Genomic DNA, 18,789 nt, shown 5'->3' with positions numbered 1-18,789 from the left:
AAAGAAGGGTCATTGTGAACTCGGAGCTCTGGGCCCCAAGAAGGCTGCGATTCACTTTAGATATTTAATCATGATCTTACAACAGCAATAAAACAAAAACAATGAGGTTTTCAATTGCCTCGGATAATCCACTCGTATTCCTAGACCTTTGTCAACAGCAGTCAAGCACGAATGAAAACAGGAGCGGCATTCAGTAGAATCAAATGAGAATCCTATCAATGTCACTGCATTTACACTGTTCCCGTTTAATTGCATATGTTACAGTAAAATGACTATTGTGGTCAAAGAAAGCAAATGTAAAAATGTTTCAATAAACTTTACATCACTGTACAGCCGAAAAGCTGGGCTTAATGTGGTGGGGGAATGCTTTCAGCGACATCATAAAGCAGATGTCTAAAATTGCTACAAACAGCAACTTGGCCTATAATCCAAAGCCTTAACCCAACAAAAAAGATTTAAGGTTTCAGAACCCTTTTCCAAACAGAAAAGGGACCCTGACCATCTTGATTATTTTGAAGAGGTCGCTATTTTTTTTTCCCTCAAACATTAAAGAACAAAAATGTTCATGGAGTAGTAAAATTTGATTGGATAGCTTTACACTGGGCCAATCTGCTCTCACGAACGCTATTTCTGTGGCGGCTTACCTTTCTGTTATTATTATTGCCAGGATAGTAATTGAGAAGTTGATTAAAAATGCCAAGAAAGCAACATTGACCATTTTCTTCCGGGGGCTGGAGTAAGTGTCTCCGAACACACCGTTACTGCACTGCTAGTGTTGGTCCAGGGCCAGCACCTCATAACGTCTCGCATATGGTGCCAAGTGCCAGGCCTCTCTGCCTTGATACCCTACTGTGTTGGGGCCATTGACCAGGTTTTATGCATCTCTTTATGAAACACCCATGTAACCATCCTGGACTGGAACTTCACTTTTCTCCAAATTCGTTTTCAATCATCTTTGAGGGTATGCCGACACCCACCTTCTCTAATTCAGCTTCGAGTATTAAAACAACAATGGAACTTGGGAGATAATTAGTTCATAATGGAACTTAATTGAGTTTTTCAATTTTATACATTTTGTTCTCATTCACAATGGGTCAGAGGCATCTCCCTACATAATGCCGCTCATTACAAGATCCTAATTACATTGGGGATTTCAGAGCCTTGTATAGCAACTGTCATCTCGCAGTAAAACATTATGTATAAAACATTACGCAACACGGACACCCTTCAGAGAGGCGGCATGTGGCTGCAAACATCCTTTGTTTCTTCTAGCAGATCGGACAGAAGTGAACATTCTTTTCCTTCTTCTCTGTAAAAACAGTATCTGTTTAATAACGCTCATGAATGTTTTCAAAATGACTAAAATTAATTAAATACAGATAACTACCTCGCCGTGGAGACCTGGAGAAACGCATCTTTGGACTTTTGCTAATAATAAAAATAGGCTGCTGGGAAAAGGCCCCATTTAGGATTTTAAATGGTGCGCTGAAAGCAGTTTTAGAAAAAACATGAAAAACGTTGTAAGATTAAATACATATCTACTTATTAATAAGCAATTCATTAACATTGGTAGGCATAATTCCGTTAATAAAAGTGCATAATAAAAAATTGATAGTCATTAATTTTGCATTTGAATATATGAATTTGATTAGGGAGAGCCTTTTTATAAGATTAAAAGCTTCACAGATATTATCTAATTCTCCTTCACTGAAGTCAGTTGTGGGCAATTAACTAGAATTTACTATGACAAGTGAAGGAACCGTGACCTACAGGCCAGTTTTGGGGCATTTTGTCTTCTAATTTTTGGTACAGTTTTACTATTAGCTCTTGTCATGCAATGTAACAACATCCGCAAAGGATATTCCTCCAGGTGGTAAGACAGATGAACACACAACATTCAGGGACGGCCTCGCACATGAAGATTGTGTAAAATGCCATCGTGTAGATTAACCTTGGCTAATTTCACGACTGACCTTTATCCAAGGACCCAAAACAACAGCTTTTTAAAAAAATGCGATGACGGGTGAGTGTAGTCCTATCTTTGTAGGAATCATAACCTTGGATACCTCCATGCTAGCACTGTGGCAAGCACAGGGCTCAGACCTATACTTTCATTACCTCAACCATGTGAAGTTAAAACATTACCTCTTCTTACAGACGAGGAAACAGATTTAGAGGATGTCAAATAATTTGTCCCAAATTATGGAGCTAGTGAGCTCCACAGTTGGGATTCAAATCCAGGTCTCTCTCGGCCACTAGAAATACGTGAAATAGTTAAGAAGAAAATAATTAGAAGATCTTTGCATCTCAATTGCCCTTTTATCTACGTTTATTCTTTCATCGTTAGGACTTGATCCTGTAGGCCTCAGGACTTTACTATACTGGTTTAATGGGAGTTAAAGAGACAAACAGCTCTCGGTTAGTACTAACAAGCTGATGAGAGTACCCCAGTCGGATGGGCACCTGCAGTTTCCCTGATCTCCATCCGTCCTGGGAGCAACGGCCTTTTTGACATGCATGAAATAAGTAAGGTCTGTCATCTTCATGAAGTCATTCCCCTTTATTTTCTTGTGGCAACTGCTTTTGGGGAACAAAACGCCATCTCTGGAATCACCGAGTTTAGAGCTCTGAATTCAGGAGTGTCACTGCCGGCGGACTTCTGTAGGCACGGCCTTTTCCCGTCGATTCATTTGTCTTGTTTTGGTATTATTTTTCATGCCAACGGCACGGAAGCCAAGTCAGTCCCAGCTTAGCTACCTGAGAAACCCTAAGTTTCAGGCACTAGATCTCTTCTCTTCTTTGGGGGGATGGAAGGAAGCACGGGAATGAGTCAGGGTTCTCCAGCGGATCGCCTTCCAGCTCCACGTCCTCGCTCCTCGCCTATCTATACTCTTAGCCCTGGAGCCTCGCAGGCCCTCGTATTCTGACTCTGGGCTCGCCTGTGGGACTTGCTTTGGCCTCTGGCGTATCAGCTAACAGGACAAAGACAGGGGCTTGCAAAGCCCGTGTGCAAGTGGGCCTGTCCTTAACAGTCGTGCGCTGAGCTCACCAGGAGAACGTGCCCGCGCAGGACTGCAGGAGGGAGCCATGCAGCAGCCAGCAGCCCCAGTCCACAGCCTGACCGTGACGGAGCCTCACCAAGGTCAGCGGGACCAGCAGACCCCCACCTGACTGCAGACACACAGGCAATACATGCTTATTGTTATATGCTACTTGGGTTATCTGGTTGTTGGCTCTTCAGCCAAAGCCAACTGACACAAGGGCCTGCCAGTCCAGGCCAAGGCTCTATGCACTGTCCAAATGCCCATAAAAATTTGATTCAAGACACTTCAGGAAATACATAACCATCTATGGCGGACACGCCCTTGAGTAGCCCCCATGATTTCCACTCCATACTGTTCGTGACTTTGTGTAATATGTCCTCCTTGAGTGTAGGCAGGACCTGTGACCTGCTTGTAACCAACAGAATATGGCAAAGGACAAAAGTCCTGTCATCGCTCTCACTCCTTGGTGGTACATCATATGGCAAAGGTGAAGGGAGTTTGCAAATGTACTTAAGGTCCCTGATCAGGTGTTCCTGAGTTAATCAAAAGAAAGATTATTCTGGCTGAAAAAAGCAAGGTAAAGAACTGTGTTTGGCATGCTACCTTTTGTGATCCTAAAAAATGAATTTCTGGGTTTGTGTGAGTGTATGTTCATCTTTGTGTATTAACAGACTACCCCAGGAAAGATGTGTGTGAGCTGGAGCTGCTGCAGTGGGTAACTCTGGAACCAGGGTGGCTGCCATATTGGAAAACATCCAATTATCACTGTAGACATTTTATATATTATTACGTAGTGTTAGTGCATTATTACTAACAAGAAAGATACTAGGGAAATTAATATTTCTTCATGATTTGTGGCGGGGCATGTAGAACTAGGGATGAGGAGCAAAACCAGAAGAATCCAAACTCCGGAAAGGAGAGCAAAATGACGCCAAACCCTTAGACCTGCCCCTAAAAGCACTTCAAATAGTTGAAGATAGTAATGGTGTTTCCCGGGGCTATGGGTCAGAGGTGGAGAAGTCTTTCTGGAATTATCTTCTCCTTGCCTTCTTTGGTGCTAGTACCATTGGCAGGTCCCGGCCATCTCTGCCTCCTCGAATTACTACGAACCTCCAAGTTCATGTCTCTGCTTCTAGTTTTGCCCTGTTCCACTCCATCCTCCACAACACTGCCTGAGGGGGCTTCTAACCATACATCTGATGGCACTGCTGCTCTGCGGGCCGCCCAAGCCCACAGGGAAAAATCCTACACCGTGTGGCCCAAGTGGCCCTCTGTGGTCTAGGTCTTTACTGTGGGTTAGGATTAAGAGACTGATGATTAAGAACATGCGCTTTCTGGAACCAGACCTATATGGGTTTGAGTCCTGGTTCTATTTCTGTCTTCATCTCCCACCATCTCCCCTTCCCCACTCAATTCTCTAGCCAGGCTTTAGTAGGGGATGTCTCAGAAAATGCCTTGCCATTCTCTGTCTCCACAGGTTGGCCCCCGATGATGTGGCTGCCTGGCATCCCCTTAACTCGCTGATATGTACCCACTCTCTTTCAAAACTTAGTTAAACCATCACCTCCCCCGAGACGTTTTTGTTACACCCCCCACTTCTGCCCTCTTACTCAGGCAGCCGGCCACAGGGGTTCGCAACATTTCGTGACTTTTCCCCCCTTACACGTTCTTGGAAAATGGTGAGATTTTAATAAAAGCTTCCAAAGCAGGCCAATTAAGGAGTGGAAGGTCCGAGGGTCAAGGAGGGAAGCCTGGGAAATGAGGACTAAGGCAGCTGGGGGTCCCTTTGTTGGTATGAGCCAGAAATACTTCATTGACTCGGAGGCGGGGGTCTTCACGCATCGCTCTTTCAATTAATCCTAAATCTAATTTCTTTTTTAAGCATCACGTGCCTCAGAATTACTTGTGCTAGGAAAGAATGGTGTGGTTAAGGGAGAACAGGTGTACATAATAAAAGCACATTCAGTTGATACGGATTTATTCAAAACATTTCTTTGTTGAAAAGTGACTGCTATTCTATTCTACTCTACTCTACTCTACTCTACTCTATTCTATTCTACTTTGACATGTTCTATTTCAATTTGCTAAAGAAGTTTCAAACTTGCTCCCCTGAAAAGCCACTTCTTCTGGTCCTTTCCCATTTACTCAACTCAATTTGAATAACTGGGGGGGTACAGAGGAGAGAGTCCTTTGTTATCACCTCTTTGGCCAGCAACTGGGGCTATCTGAGATCATCAAATTGTCTCTGATACCGAATATCTCATGGGCCCCAGTGAAAGAAGGGCCTCTCTGTGTTTCACATCGGGTCTGAAATTCTTCCCAGGTGGGGGCCAATGACTAACATTTCAAATGCTGCGCCTGCTCTCCTCCCAATGGGATGTGGTATTTGGCATTGCTTGGCTACCCATTTTAGTAAATTCTTTTTTTACATTCTGAAATAACACTCAGAAAAGCACATAACACTAAATGTATGATATAATGACTAAACCATGTAACTCCCACCCGGAGAGTAGTTAACCCCATGAGCCCCCATATATTGCTTCCCAATGGGGCCACTCCCCTCCCATCCCGGAAGTAACAATCATCTTTGCTTTTATTTATAGTTTTTATACCTATGTATGCATCTCTAAACAAAATAGTTTCTTTTTTTAAAGATTTAGTTATTTGAGAGAGAGAGAGAGTGCACATGTGCATGTGCGAGGGGAGGGGAGGGGCAGAAGGAGAAAGAATCTCAAGCAGACTCTCCGCCGAGCGTGGAGCTCGTCGTGGGGCTCGATCTCATGACGCTGAGATCATGACCTGAGCCAAAATCAAGAGTCGGACACCTAACCGACTGAGCCACCCAGGCGCCCCACAACATAGTTTTCTTCTTTATCTTTAAATTATGAATGTATAAATAGATTCATACCACATGTATTCTTGTTTCCTGCTTCTTTCTCTTAGCCGTATGCTTGTAAGACTCATGCTTGTGGTTTGCTAGAGATCGCTAATGTTCATCACTCTTTGGCCAGCTATTTTTGCTAGTATAGTACAAGTGAATGCTATCATCTTCTTGGTTAGGAAACGCAGCCAATACATACTGTGTATTCTTTCCTTCCTCGTCTTCCCTTGACACTTCAATTTAGAAATGCGATCTAACTGAAAACAGTCACCAAACAGAGAAATCGACAGGGGGTGCGATACTCACTAACAACGTTGGCTTGTCCGGTGAATATGGTGTACTGGAGCTCATAGGAAACCACACTGAATTCATCATCGGAGGTCCAGTGGACGGTGATGGTATCATAGGAAGCTGTGCAGAGCTCTTCTCTAATCGTGGGAGGGTTGGGAGCTGTGGGGATCAAGAATGCTTGTCAGTGGAGAAGCAGGCTCCTCTGGGATACGTTTCAGAGGAGATGTGTACAGTCAAAGCAGGCCTTTCTAAATAGGTCCGTTGGGCCCACTATCCCAGAGACGGTGACCCCAGTCCAAAGAACGAGCGTTTGGTTGGCTGGTTGCTGCTGTGATTGTTAAAAGGTAGTATGACTTCTGCCAGCCAGTAGGGACTTATCTCTATTTATCGTGAAAGTATGTTTAGGAGGTTAAGCAAATAATACCCTTATCCATGAAAAAAAAATATTAAACAAAAAGTAAACAAGATGAACTTTTGTGATTTCATCCACACTGGGGAGATGGTAAACTTTTCCAGTAAAGGGTGAGGTGGTAAATATTTTAGGCTTTGCGGGCCATACGGTCTCTTTTGTACCTACCCAGCTCTGCTGCACTGTGAAGGCAGCCCTGGGCAAGTCACACTCAAATGGATGTGGGCAGGTTCCAGTAAAACTTTATTACAAAAACGGGTGAGGGCTAGATTTGGCCTATGAGCCAAAGTTTGCCAGCCTCTGAGCTTTGTGAGGTCACGTGTTTTTATATTCATACACCCAACTGGAAAAATATCAATGTTTGTTATCCTATATCAAACCAGACAAATAATTGTTTGAAAATCTTCTTTCATTAGATGTTTTGATGCCTTTTTTAAAAAATCTTATTAGTGTGGCCCTATTTTCTTCTCATTTTCAATTTATAGGCGATATTTTAAGAAGAACACAATTAACAATCAATCATATCTAAGAAGTACATGTTTCCTTCCCCAAAGCAAACATGGCTCCTTGGCATTTGGTTAACTTTTTCACTGGAGAAGGCTGCCGTTTTATGTCTTGAACAGAGTCTGGAGTAGAGAAGTCTAAATCCTACCAAAATAATGATCTGAAGTTGACTTAAAATCTGGGGCGCCTGGGTAGCGCAGTCGTTAAAGCGTCTGCCTTCGGCTCAGGGCGTGATCCCGGTGTTCCGGGATCGAGTCCCACATCGGGCTCCTCTGCTAGGAGCCTGCTTCTTCCTCTCTCACTCACCTGCTCTGTTCCCTCTCTCGCTGGCTGTCTCTCTGTCACATAAATAAATAAAATCTTTAAAAAAAAAATGAAGTTGACTTAAAATCTACCGGCTTGATTTCAGTAACTGGTTTTATGAGAAGAGTTTGAGAGCAAGAAAAAGACTAGGCAGTGAGTGCTTTGCACTGGCAATAATATTTTAGAGCAGGGGTTGGCAAACTATGGCTATGGGCCAAATCTGGCCCACTGCCTGTTTTTGTAAATAAAGTTTTATTGGAACACAGCCAGGCTCATTCATTTATGTATTGTCTGTGGCTGCTTTTGTGCACTAGCGGAGTTGAGTAGTTGGGACCATATGTCCTGCAAAGCCTAAAATATTTACCATCTGGCCCTTTATAGTCAAAGTTTGCCAACTCCTGGTTTAGAGAATCGATCCAGGCCTTTATTTCCACTCTTCTTTATACTAGGGCCTAACTTCAAAAGGAGAAACATATCTGCATTCTATAGATTTGTAGCAACCTCTGTTCACACTACTGCAGAGTTCTTTCCTGCTCTAAACTTCGATTAGGACTGAGGAGTCCTAAACAAGCCCAAAGAAGGAGAAGAGTTTATAAAAAACGGTAAATTGAAAACTCGAATTGTTTTAGGCTTCTTCATTTTGTCCCCTGAAGAGATGTCCAGGACAAACAGCGTACACAGCAAGTTACTTTTATGCTTGTTGTATAAAGTTGATTAGACCAGCTTTGCCTCTTGCTTAGAGAATTCCACGAACATTACCGCGCACTTACACAACGTGGGCAGGCACCGCGCTAAGTCGCGTATTAAGACAGAAAGGCTCTATAGAGCCCCCAAAGCATTCTTTCTGGAATATGTATTTATACATCTGTCTCCTGAAGTATCCACATGCAAGATTTAGTGTCATGTGCTATGACTTGATGTGCATGAATCAGCGACACCAAGCCAGAGACGCATTCAGTGAGGGAGACCCAGCTGCACCATAAAACATGCTTATGATTGTCTGTGTGGTCCCTGCTGCTGTGCGATCCCCCGGCGGGGAGTGGTGGAGAAATGCTTATTCTCCCATAATCTAAATAGTGCATTGAATTACTTTTCCATCAACCACTGTAGAAAGATTTTGTCCTTTCTGCATTGCAATATATGATTAAATAGAAAGCAAACTTATGTTCAAAATAAGCAAGTAGCTGTGAGACACATGGCAGTAGCTGTGATCGGGGAGGAAATGTCACCTCTCTGGGTTATTAACTTGACATACCACTTAGAGGCATGTCACAGGGAAAAAAAAAAATCTTGTTTTCACAGCCACGCAGGCTAACCCTGTTTTGATTATAAACCCAATGGGTTTGTCCTGAAAAGTCAATATCCAATTTACCGTAAATGAGAGTAGCAGCATGCTGCCAATTTCAATATTCATGGAATTGGTAGCAGAACTGCTATTTTCTTGCCTCTGTCATAAACAGGACATGAGAAATGGTGCGCTAATACTCCACAAACACTTCATTTCCTGCTTACAAATGTCTGATAAACTATTTGGACTTGGCAATATCAGCCAAGCATCATATGTTATGGCCGGGATCGATGTTATGTCTAGAAATGGGCCAGATTTGTATTTGAGGTTCGACAGTTAAGAAGGCATAATGGCAGGTACCCCATGTGGTGCTAGCTTGGCATAAACAGCCATCAGGATGATATATGGTGTACACGGTCCTAGTCAGTGCGAACTACTTTCACACTTTCCCCTTTAATCACTGCCTTGGCATTCGCATGGAGACGTGGCCCATGAATGTATGCCCGCTGGAACACCATCAGACGGCTATTGGGAAATGGGGAGGACACACTCAGGTCAACAAGACACTGATCTTGTGCAGAAAGTTCCATGTGCCTGGCCCAACAGTTTTTCAGTCCTCTTTGTCCTTGGGCATGACCTTGTGACGTGGATCTGGCCCACAAGACACAAGTGGGAGTTTGCCAGATGGGTCTTCTGAGCAAGCTTTTTGTTTTCCTAATAAACAAAGACAGATTTTTGTCCCCATTTCCCTTGCATCCCTCTCTTTTTACCTGTAACTTGAGCACGATGTATGGAGGCGGGGCAGCTGTGCTGTGATCATGTGGCAAAAAGGCAACACAGCGAGGATGGCAGAGTAGAAAAAGAGCAAGAGCCTGGGGTCTGAGGTCATCACTGAGCCGCTGCGCAGGCCTGGACCACACACCTCCGTGCTCGGGTTTGCAGGACGTGAACACCCCTTGATGGGTTTAGTCACTGCTAACTGGACTTTCTGTTGTTGCAATCATACTCAATCCCAAACGGTATAAGGAAAAAAAGAGATTTTTCATAGGCTGCCATCATGAGAAACCGCTGAGCCAGAGAAAGCCTAGATCTGAGCTAATACAGCAGCCACAAGCGTTTTATATTTCAATTATGTTTAATTAAAGTTAAATGAAAGTAAAGACTCACCGTGTACATTTCAAGTTTCTGACAGCCCTATGCTGTCAGCAGCTACCATAATGGACAGTGCAGATACAGAATGTTTCTATCATTGTGGAAGGTTCTATGCGGTAGTGTGAGTTTAGACAGATGTCAGAGTTAAAAGCTTAAAATAGGAGGGTGGTCTAGTAAGAAGTATTTGAAACCAAGTTTGGCTCCTTGCTGCAATTGCATTTTGGAGTCAACTTCTTTCTTCCTTAATAGGAGTGGTATGGTTTGAAAGAATGACATAAGATAAGAAGTTGTGGGATGGCCGCTTCCCTTGCAAATGCAGAAAGGCTAAAAACAGCACCTCGGCTTCTTGCAAAGAAAAAACCTATCTGGGTATAATGCCCCTTGGATATAAAACTCCTCGCTTTTGATCCACAGACTGTAAAAACAAATATCGCACAATGTTCCCTTTCTCCTGCTCCATCTTTTCCAACCACTCCCCCTCAAACACACTCAAACACACACACACACACACACACACACACACACAGAATTGGAGTGGGGAAGCTGATGCCATGCTAAGTTAGGGATGTGGTCTCTCGAAGGCTGTGTGTCCTCAGTTCGGTGCACATCTGGCTTCACTGTATATACAGAGCCTTCCTGAAGTCATCGGCACCGGTGGTTTTGGCTAACACAAATAAAGGTCGTCTAAACAGTCCGCATTCTACCAGCGAATGATTTCAATTCTCACTCTCGAGGTTGACAGCAAAGAAAAATTTGGAAGCGTGGTTAGAAACAGGAGTAGCCTGAGGTTTTCTTTTATTGCCATTCCTTTTGTTTTGTAAGCTTGACCCAAAAAAATGCCTATCAGAAACACGGCACCAGGAATTCACATGTGATTTTTGGAACGTTTGCCATGGTGACCTTTTGCCAAGATGAAATGCGGTCTTTTACTAGAAAGAGCAAGAGGTCTTCGGAGTCCGTACGGACCCAAGTCAAATCCTAATTCCACCACTTGCTAGCTACCTGACCTCCAGCAAGATGGGTGACCTCCGTCATCTGCAAAATGAGGATTATAACATGCTACCTCAGTTTGATGGTGTGAAGATGACACAAGATCTCAGACACAAAGAGCTGAAACAGGGTAGACACCCAATCAAGAGTTAGCTGCCAATTTTTTCCCTGCCAAGACACTGTGAGAGTCAGATGCCTTGCTGAGATGAAGTGGAAAACAGCCACGCTCCTTATGTACGTCTCCGATGGCCAACGGAGCGATTATTTGTGGCTGCCACACTCAGGGAGGGAGGGAAAATGGTGGGAAGTATGTTTTTAATTATTGAGATTCTCCTTTTTCCTCTGTCCCCAATTTGGTCTCGGACCGTGTTGTTTTGGGAGAGGGCAAAAAAAGCATGCCAGAAATCATTTATGGGAATATTAGACTCCATTCCTAAATCAGAAGCGCACACCTCTGGGTTTTAGGGAATCGACGTGGTGGCAAAGTATGTGTATCACTGAATGTACACAATATTACAGTGCGCATGCACGTGCACGCGTACACACACACACACACACACAAGACAATACCTGTAAGGTAATCCAGACATTCTAGCAACTTCTTCTCTCTGGAAAAGTCTAAGGCAAAGGTGTCGAATGTGTCATTGAGGTTGATTTCAGGAATTAGAACCTGGGATGATGCAGTTGCCATGGAGACTCTGTAATTTAAACAAAACAACTTTTTAGAAATGTCAAGATGCCTTTCACCATCACTGCACAGGAATGAAAAAAATAAAAGGAAAAGAAGCATCATTTTAAATAGTGCTGTTTTTGCACGTGAGCCTTAAGAAAAACCTTGGAACGGCATGACACAGCAACACAATGCACACGGACGTGAGCTTAAAGACGAGGCAAAAGAATCGGGGAAACAGTAGAATGGCTCCCCCCCCATCCTTTATACTGTTGGAAAAAAACTCCCCATGGAGGTGAAAGAATATTCATATTTCATGTTGCTGTGTATTTAACAGCCCGGCCCCTTCACATCTAACCCCAGCGAGAAGCACATAGCTCCAGGCGTTTCTTCACACATCTGTCTGCGAAACTTTGTTCCTTTCAGACTCGACCCTGCTCCACTTCAAAGAGGAGGCTCCAAAATTTCAAACTGCAGAAAAGGCAAAGTGAAGATTAAAAAAGAATGTTTGCAGATATTGGATTAGTTTAATCAATGACTAGCCTCTCTCTAAAATAAACATTAAAAAAGGAGTTTTTGTCTGGCTCGTTTCGTTCTCCCTGTATTCCTTTTTTTGTGCACCATATTCCCAGCAGATGCCATGGAAAATATTCATGAGCTTTCTCACAAATTCCTCCAATGGATGCACCATCTTCCCTCTTCGTTTACGGTTGCTAGTTAAGAGTTCTCATTTACAAACCATAAAGCAACGTATTGGTACATATGACTCTTCTGCTATGAGAGAATTTCCTGCTACGTGTGTGTTAAGCTCTCAAGTTGATTTGCAAAGGTCAGTTACTAATAGGACTTTTTGACTAATTAAAAATGCAAGTGATCCCTTAAAAACGATACAATTGTGGCATGACATAAACCACGTGCGAGCATATGATCTGGGTATTTCATGAAGTTCGGTAAACACCACCAAGGACCGACTATGTGTAGGGTACTGAGTAGGGCTGGGAATTTGTGAGCAAAGCAACACTCTGAAATGGTTCAGCTCTAACTCTAGTTACTTTCTTTTCTTTCTTTTTTTTTAAGATTTTATTTATTTGACAGAGAGAGAGCACAAGCAGGGGGAGCAGCACGGAGAGGGAGAAGCAGTCTCCCCACTGAGCAAGGAGCCTGATGTGGGGCTCGATCCCAGGACTGTGGGATCATGACCTGAGCCGAAGGCAGACACTTAACCAACTGAGCCACCCAGGCGCCCCTAGTTACTTATTTTCTAATTAAGAGTATTGACGCTCATTTATACAAGCTCACAAAGCTAGCTGGCAGCAGCCAGGACGAGAATTCTAGATCTATACTCTTCCATTTAATCTAGAAAAATTTCAACGTGGTCACCTAAGGAGATTTTTCTCCTCTTGTTGTCTCTTAATGGCCCTTACAATTTTGTATTTTATAAAGATAACGTATTTTGGCTATAAAAATTACACTTGTGGATCTATCCATACGATGGAATATTATTCATCCATAAAAAGGAGTGAAGTACTAATGCACACAGCAATGCGGGTGAACCTTGAAAGCGTTGTGCTAAGTGAAAGAAACCCGACACAGAAGGCCACGTATTGTATGATACATTTGTATGAATGATCGGAATAGGCGAATTCATACAAACAGCAGATTAGTGGTTGCCAGGGGCTGGGGGGATGGCGGGGCAAGGGACGATGACTACATAATGGGTATGGAGTTTTTCGGGGGATAACAAAAAGATTGCGGAACTCGATACAGGTAGTAATTGCACAACACTGTGACTGTACTAAATGCCACCGAACTGCACACATTAAAACGGTTAATTTTATGTTCTCTGGATTTTACCTCAGTATAAGTTATACCTGTGAAGTGCTCAAAATCCTTAGAAACGCGCCCGTTTCTATAATTGTACTTCTGGCACGTTTTCAGTTCTGTCTAGGGAGGGAAGTAGACGGGATAATGAACAGTGTAATAACTGGGATGATATCGGCATCCATGGATGAAAAGTTTGAAGAGGCATAAACTCTGGAAAGAAAAGTTTCAAGTGTTTGAATGAGGGGGGAGAATCTAAATTCACCACTTAACTCTTTCACCAAGAAACAGTGACTAGCAGAGCTGTGCGATTTTGTGGGCTAATGAGCGCACCCAAGGGGAATGGGCTAATCATTGTGACGAACACCTGCTAATTCAGACTAGCGGATAAAGGGATGGTTGCTAGGCATTTTTCACAGAGAGTCAAACTGTACTTAAAAAATGCTTTCCTATGACCCATAAGCACAAAAACTCCTCAAAACTCAGAGCGATCCCGGGATCACTCAACAAATATATACGAAGCTCTTAAAGCACGTCTACATGTCCTGAAGAGCCCGAAATATTTGCGTCCATGCAGAAAAGTTAAAAGAAACGCTATAGTGCCATGTGCACTCCTCAGATAAGAATTTCAAAGCAAAACCCCAATTAGAATGTTTCTTGATGTCCAGCAGGGAAAACTGCACCGAGCTATTAAGAAACGAGCGTCTTTCTATCGCATTTCTTTGCTCGCGCTCACCCAAAACAGATTTCACTCCCAAGTTTCTCCTGGTTCTGTGGTCCACAGTTAACTAAAACACGCTTCAGGCAAGTGACAGTGTTAAAAAAAAAAAAAAAAAAAATGCCTGCCATCTTGCTGGTGGGAACTTTGTGGAGTGGGAACGGAAAGGCTGAGAGTCCCTAAGCCTGGGAGGCAAAGACTGACAGCAAGAGTCTGTGTAGATTACCGCAGCTTTTAACACCTACACAGTTTTTTGATGGAAGGAAAGATATTTATCTTTGGCTACAATTTCAAGTTCATAATTGGAGTGACAGGCAAGGGGAGATCTGCCAAATTCAACATTTTAGGCCATGTTTTTACTCCCCAAATCCTTGTTGCCCATCTTCTGGCCTTTCAGATGAGTTGCCAAAATCCAGTAGGGCCATCAGTCTTATGCCACTTTCGCAATTCTGTGCTTTCATAGTTGTGTGTGTGTGTGTGTGTGTATACACGTATATGTGCATGTGTGCACACGCTTGCGAGTGTGTGTTAAGCTCTTGTCATATTGAGGCAAATTAGGATATTGTGTCCTATCTTGATGCTTGAGGGGGTGGCCTGCACATTACTTCCTGTTTCTATTTTGACTTCGAAGCTCCTAATCTCCATGAGTTTGCTAGGGCCACATGGGGCCAGTTTTCCAGAAGGTGGATGTGTCTGGAGTTACGCGGCTCACACAGGCTTTCTGTCACACTGTCAATGCCAGGGGAAGATGCTCTATCCTTCCTGCCTAAAATCACGCCCTATGACCCACCCCTGACAATGGCACTTAAATGGGTCTCTCTTGGGCAAGTGGGCAAATCACTGTGGTAAAACCCAGTGAGGTCTTGCAGCAACAAAACGTGGTTTGCTTTGGTCTGCTCAGGATTTCTCAAATGCATTTGGCTCTGAAACTTTGTTGTTGTTTTAATACCAATTAATACCCCACCAGAACACACTTCAAAAACCACTCATCATATGTGCCTGAATTCTTAAAATCAAGTGACATCTTTCCAGTGTTAACAACTGGAGCTCTTGGCTTCATATTCTGGGTAAGTCTGACGGATCCTTGAGCTGCCTATGGTGTTGAAGGAGAGAGGAGTCCGACACCCTCCTAGGAGCTCTGAAAAACGGGTACTGTTTGGAGGGAAGTTTCGTTTTACCATCCTCTTGATAACTTGCTGCTTAAAGTGATTTTAATTTCAGGTTTCTCATAAGCAGTAGACCAACTTTCTTAGGCTTCAATTTAGTGAAGAGTTTTGCTTACTTAATGTAATTTTGTAAAGATACCCACACAATCATACGGAAGACCTATATATTAGTGTGGCTTGAGAACAAAGTATGCTATACAATCCATTTGCATCAATTTAGTAAGTGGGAAGGAAGGGAATTAGCATTTGTTGCTTGATCACCTTGGGACAGGAACCGGACTAATAGTTTTTTTTTTTTTTAAGATTTTATTTATTTATTTATTTATTTATTTGACAGAGAGAGACAGCCAGCGAGAGAGGGAACACAAGCAGGGGGAGTGGGAGAAGAAGAAGCAGGCTCCCAGCGGAGGAGCCCGATGTGGGGCTCGATCCCAGGACTCCAGGATCATGCCCTGAGCCGAAGGCAGACGCTTAACGACTGAGCCACCCAGGCGCTCCTGGACTAATAGTTTTATTATACTATTTCATTCTGTCCCTAGAAAAACCATATTAGGTAGGAATAATCGACCTGTTTTATAATTTGTTCACTCATTCACTCAGGTCAGGCCGTTCGCTACGTGCTGCGGCTATAATGGTGAAAACAAGGTGGGCGGGGGGTTCTGCCTGCTAGGAGCGTATGAGCGAAATTAGACTCACAAGTGTTAAAGGAGCAGCCCCAGTGCCAACCACAATAACCGCTAAGCAATTAGCATAGAGCAAGACACTGGATTCCAAAGCATACGCATCTCCTACAAGGTAAAGCTTGAGGGTCTCTCTTCTTTGGGTGGTGGTAAGTTTTTTTTATGTTTCTGAATTGAAAACCTTTTTGCAGTTTGATTCAGCCTGTAGATGAACATATCCACTTAAAGTGATTTAAAGACGCAGAAAAATCTCATCCAAGTCTCCCTTTAGGAAGGCTTTTGCAAGATTGAAAGTTTGTTCCAGGCTTTCCCCCCTTGAATAAAGATGGTTTAGAAAGCCCAAGGCAGACACAATAGGAGGCAGAGACTTATGAAGTCACGTCCTGGAGAAGAATGTTTACTAAGTAAAGGACTGAAGAACAGAGACAGGCACAGACCAGCCCCAGAACAGACATACAAGGCGAGGCCGTACTGACATACTAAACTATGAGAACTTAAATCAAACAGACATTACGGAGTATCTATGATGCTAAAGGCCTGTCCTGAGGAGTCACCAGGAATATTATTACAACTACTGACACAGGCAGCTGTTATGAGCCCAATTTTATTTTATTTTTTTTAAGATTTTATTTATTTGAGAGAGAGAGAGAGAGAGAGAGAGAGAAAGAGGGAAGGATTGCGAGTGCATGAGCTGGGGGAGGGGCAGAGGGAGAGGGAGAAGCAGACTCCCCACTGAGCATGGAGTCCGATGTGGGGCTTGATCCCAGGACCCTGAGATCGTGACGTGAGCCAAATCAGATGCTTAACTGACTGAGCCACCCGGGTGCCCCTATGAGCCCAATACTCTATGCAGAAAACAGCTCACGGATAAACCCCAAGGATCACAGTTAAAAAGTGGCAGTGCTGGGATCCCAGCCCAAGTTTCCCAGGTCCTGGTCCAAGCTCCCTGCCCTTTCACTACATTCCAGTCCTGGAAAGACAGAAAGGCTTAGGAATTGAGCAAGAGGATGGACAACAGAGACGGGAAGAGAGGGGCCGCAGAAGCAGAGGGACAAAGGCGTTTGGCAAATGTTTATAGGCACTGTGTCTTCAAACTCGATGGACTTTAGCCTTCTCAGAAGCAGGAGGCCGATTTTCTTATACGTGGATTTAGTGAATAGTTTCATTTATTTAAAATGATTTTATAAAAGTGCACATACAATTATGCTAAGAACCATATATTTAGTGAGGCTTGAGAATATAACATACAGCTGGCCCTTGAACAATGTGAGGATTAGGAGCGCTGACCCCCAGCCAGTGGAAAATCCGTGTATAACTTTTGACTCCCCCAAATTCAACTACTAAGAGCCTACCGGTAACCAGAAGCCTTACTGATAACATAAAGAGGTGATAAACACATCTTCTGTAGGTTTTATGTATTATGCTCTGCATTCTTACAATAAAGTAAGCTAGAGAGAAGAAAATATTATTAGACATATTAAGAAATATTATTATAGAAAATATTATTGAGAAAATACATTTACAGTACTGTACTGTATTTATTTCTTTTAAAACCCGTGTATAAGTGGACCTGAGCAGTTCAAACCCATGCTGTTCTAGGGTCAACTGTAGTATACGTTTCATCTGTAGAAAGAAAAATCAAAGTCATGTTTCCGTTCTTGAAGAGATGGGCCTGTGACAGGTAGAGGTGAATGGGACTGGTTATGCACTGCTGGATCTGTGGGAGATCACATGTGGACATTCACGCACTTACGCTATACTTCAAAGGTAGGTCTTCTTTCAGAATGTTCTATCTTAGCTATTACGGGGCCACATTCTCTCTCCTCGGTAGGTGAGAGTTTGTTCATATTCTGCTTGGTCAAACTTTTAGGGACTGCTGAGAAATGCCGTCATAGTAGCCATTTCATCTGGACATTTTACGATTTATAGCTGGAGAAAAGTACTCTTGGATCCCAGCTGGAAACCATGACGTAAGTGTAAACAGGGCCTAGTAGAGTGTCCTGGGTACACCAGAGTATCAGTGCCATTTGCAGTTTTTAACCTTAGGAGGAACATAAAGCAAGTGTATATAGTCCAGATAAGAGCTACGAAGACAATTCAACACTGGGAACCTAGGAGTCATGAGCAAAGAAACTGGCTTCTCTTAAGAGTAGGGAGGCGATCATTTTAAGGATATAAACAGGATGATAACCAGCTGTGAGCCACGTGCTTTGGAAGAGATTAAGTATCGTAACCAGTCGTCGAAGAGTTTTTTCTCAAATGTAAGAAATAATACAATGAAGCTGGTTCGATACGAGACCAGAGCTGTAAAACCAGTGTCCGGTACTCTAACCGAAAGAACAGTGGAAACAGAGGTATCCACGCCTAGCTCTAAGCGCTATTTGACAATGAGCACAGTGGCCGACGAAGCATGCACTCGATCAATGTTAGTTTTCTTTCTCTTTCCTTGAAGAAATGCAAGTCAGAAGATGGTGAGGATTTTTTCCCCCTGGGCCAGGGCCTGGCAAAATACAGCCAGAGGGCCAAATACCTGTCTGGGGAAGTGTCTGTAGAAACACAGGCAGGCGCATCTGTCTGTTTCTGTATTGGCTAGGATAGGCTACTATGGAGTTCTCCCGGCAGAGCTGAGGAGTTGTGAACCAGACCTTAGCACCTGCAGGGCTGAAAATATTTCGTCTCTGGTCCTTCACTGAAGTTTGTGGACTTCTGCTCTAGGTTAAGGCCCAGCATGCACGAGCTGTCCGGTAATGGGATTCTATCATTGCTTTGCAGAAGGGGCAGGGGACTCGGAAAATGAGAATGAATGAAAAGTCAAGGGCACTTGGCAGGGGCGGGAGGTATCGTTTAGGTGGAGGGAGGTGCTTTTCTTTGG

General features: G+C 43.4%; 1 protein-coding gene across 4 annotated transcripts in view; it reads right to left on the bottom strand.

Annotated features, from left to right (window-relative positions):
* The window catches only part of MID1 (midline 1), a 581,834-nt gene that overhangs the window by 14,746 nt on the left and 548,299 nt on the right, over nucleotides 1–18,789 (bottom strand). For all 4 annotated transcript variants that reach the window (XM_040634579.1, XM_040634592.1, XM_040634586.1 and 1 more), the window contains 2 exons: nucleotides 11,433–11,560; nucleotides 6,232–6,375 (listed from right to left, as the gene is read on the bottom strand). In XM_040634579.1, the coding sequence (XP_040490513.1) occupies nucleotides 6,232–6,375; nucleotides 11,433–11,560 (272 nt within the window). The remainder of the gene's footprint in view (nucleotides 1–6,231; nucleotides 6,376–11,432; nucleotides 11,561–18,789) is intronic.

Source organism: Ursus maritimus (assembly GCF_017311325.1).
Source record: "Ursus maritimus isolate PB19 chromosome X unlocalized genomic scaffold, ASM1731132v1 scaffold_X1, whole genome shotgun sequence".
Taxonomy (NCBI): domain Eukaryota; kingdom Metazoa; phylum Chordata; class Mammalia; order Carnivora; family Ursidae; genus Ursus; species Ursus maritimus.
This window is presented reverse-complemented; position numbering and strand designations above follow the sequence as displayed.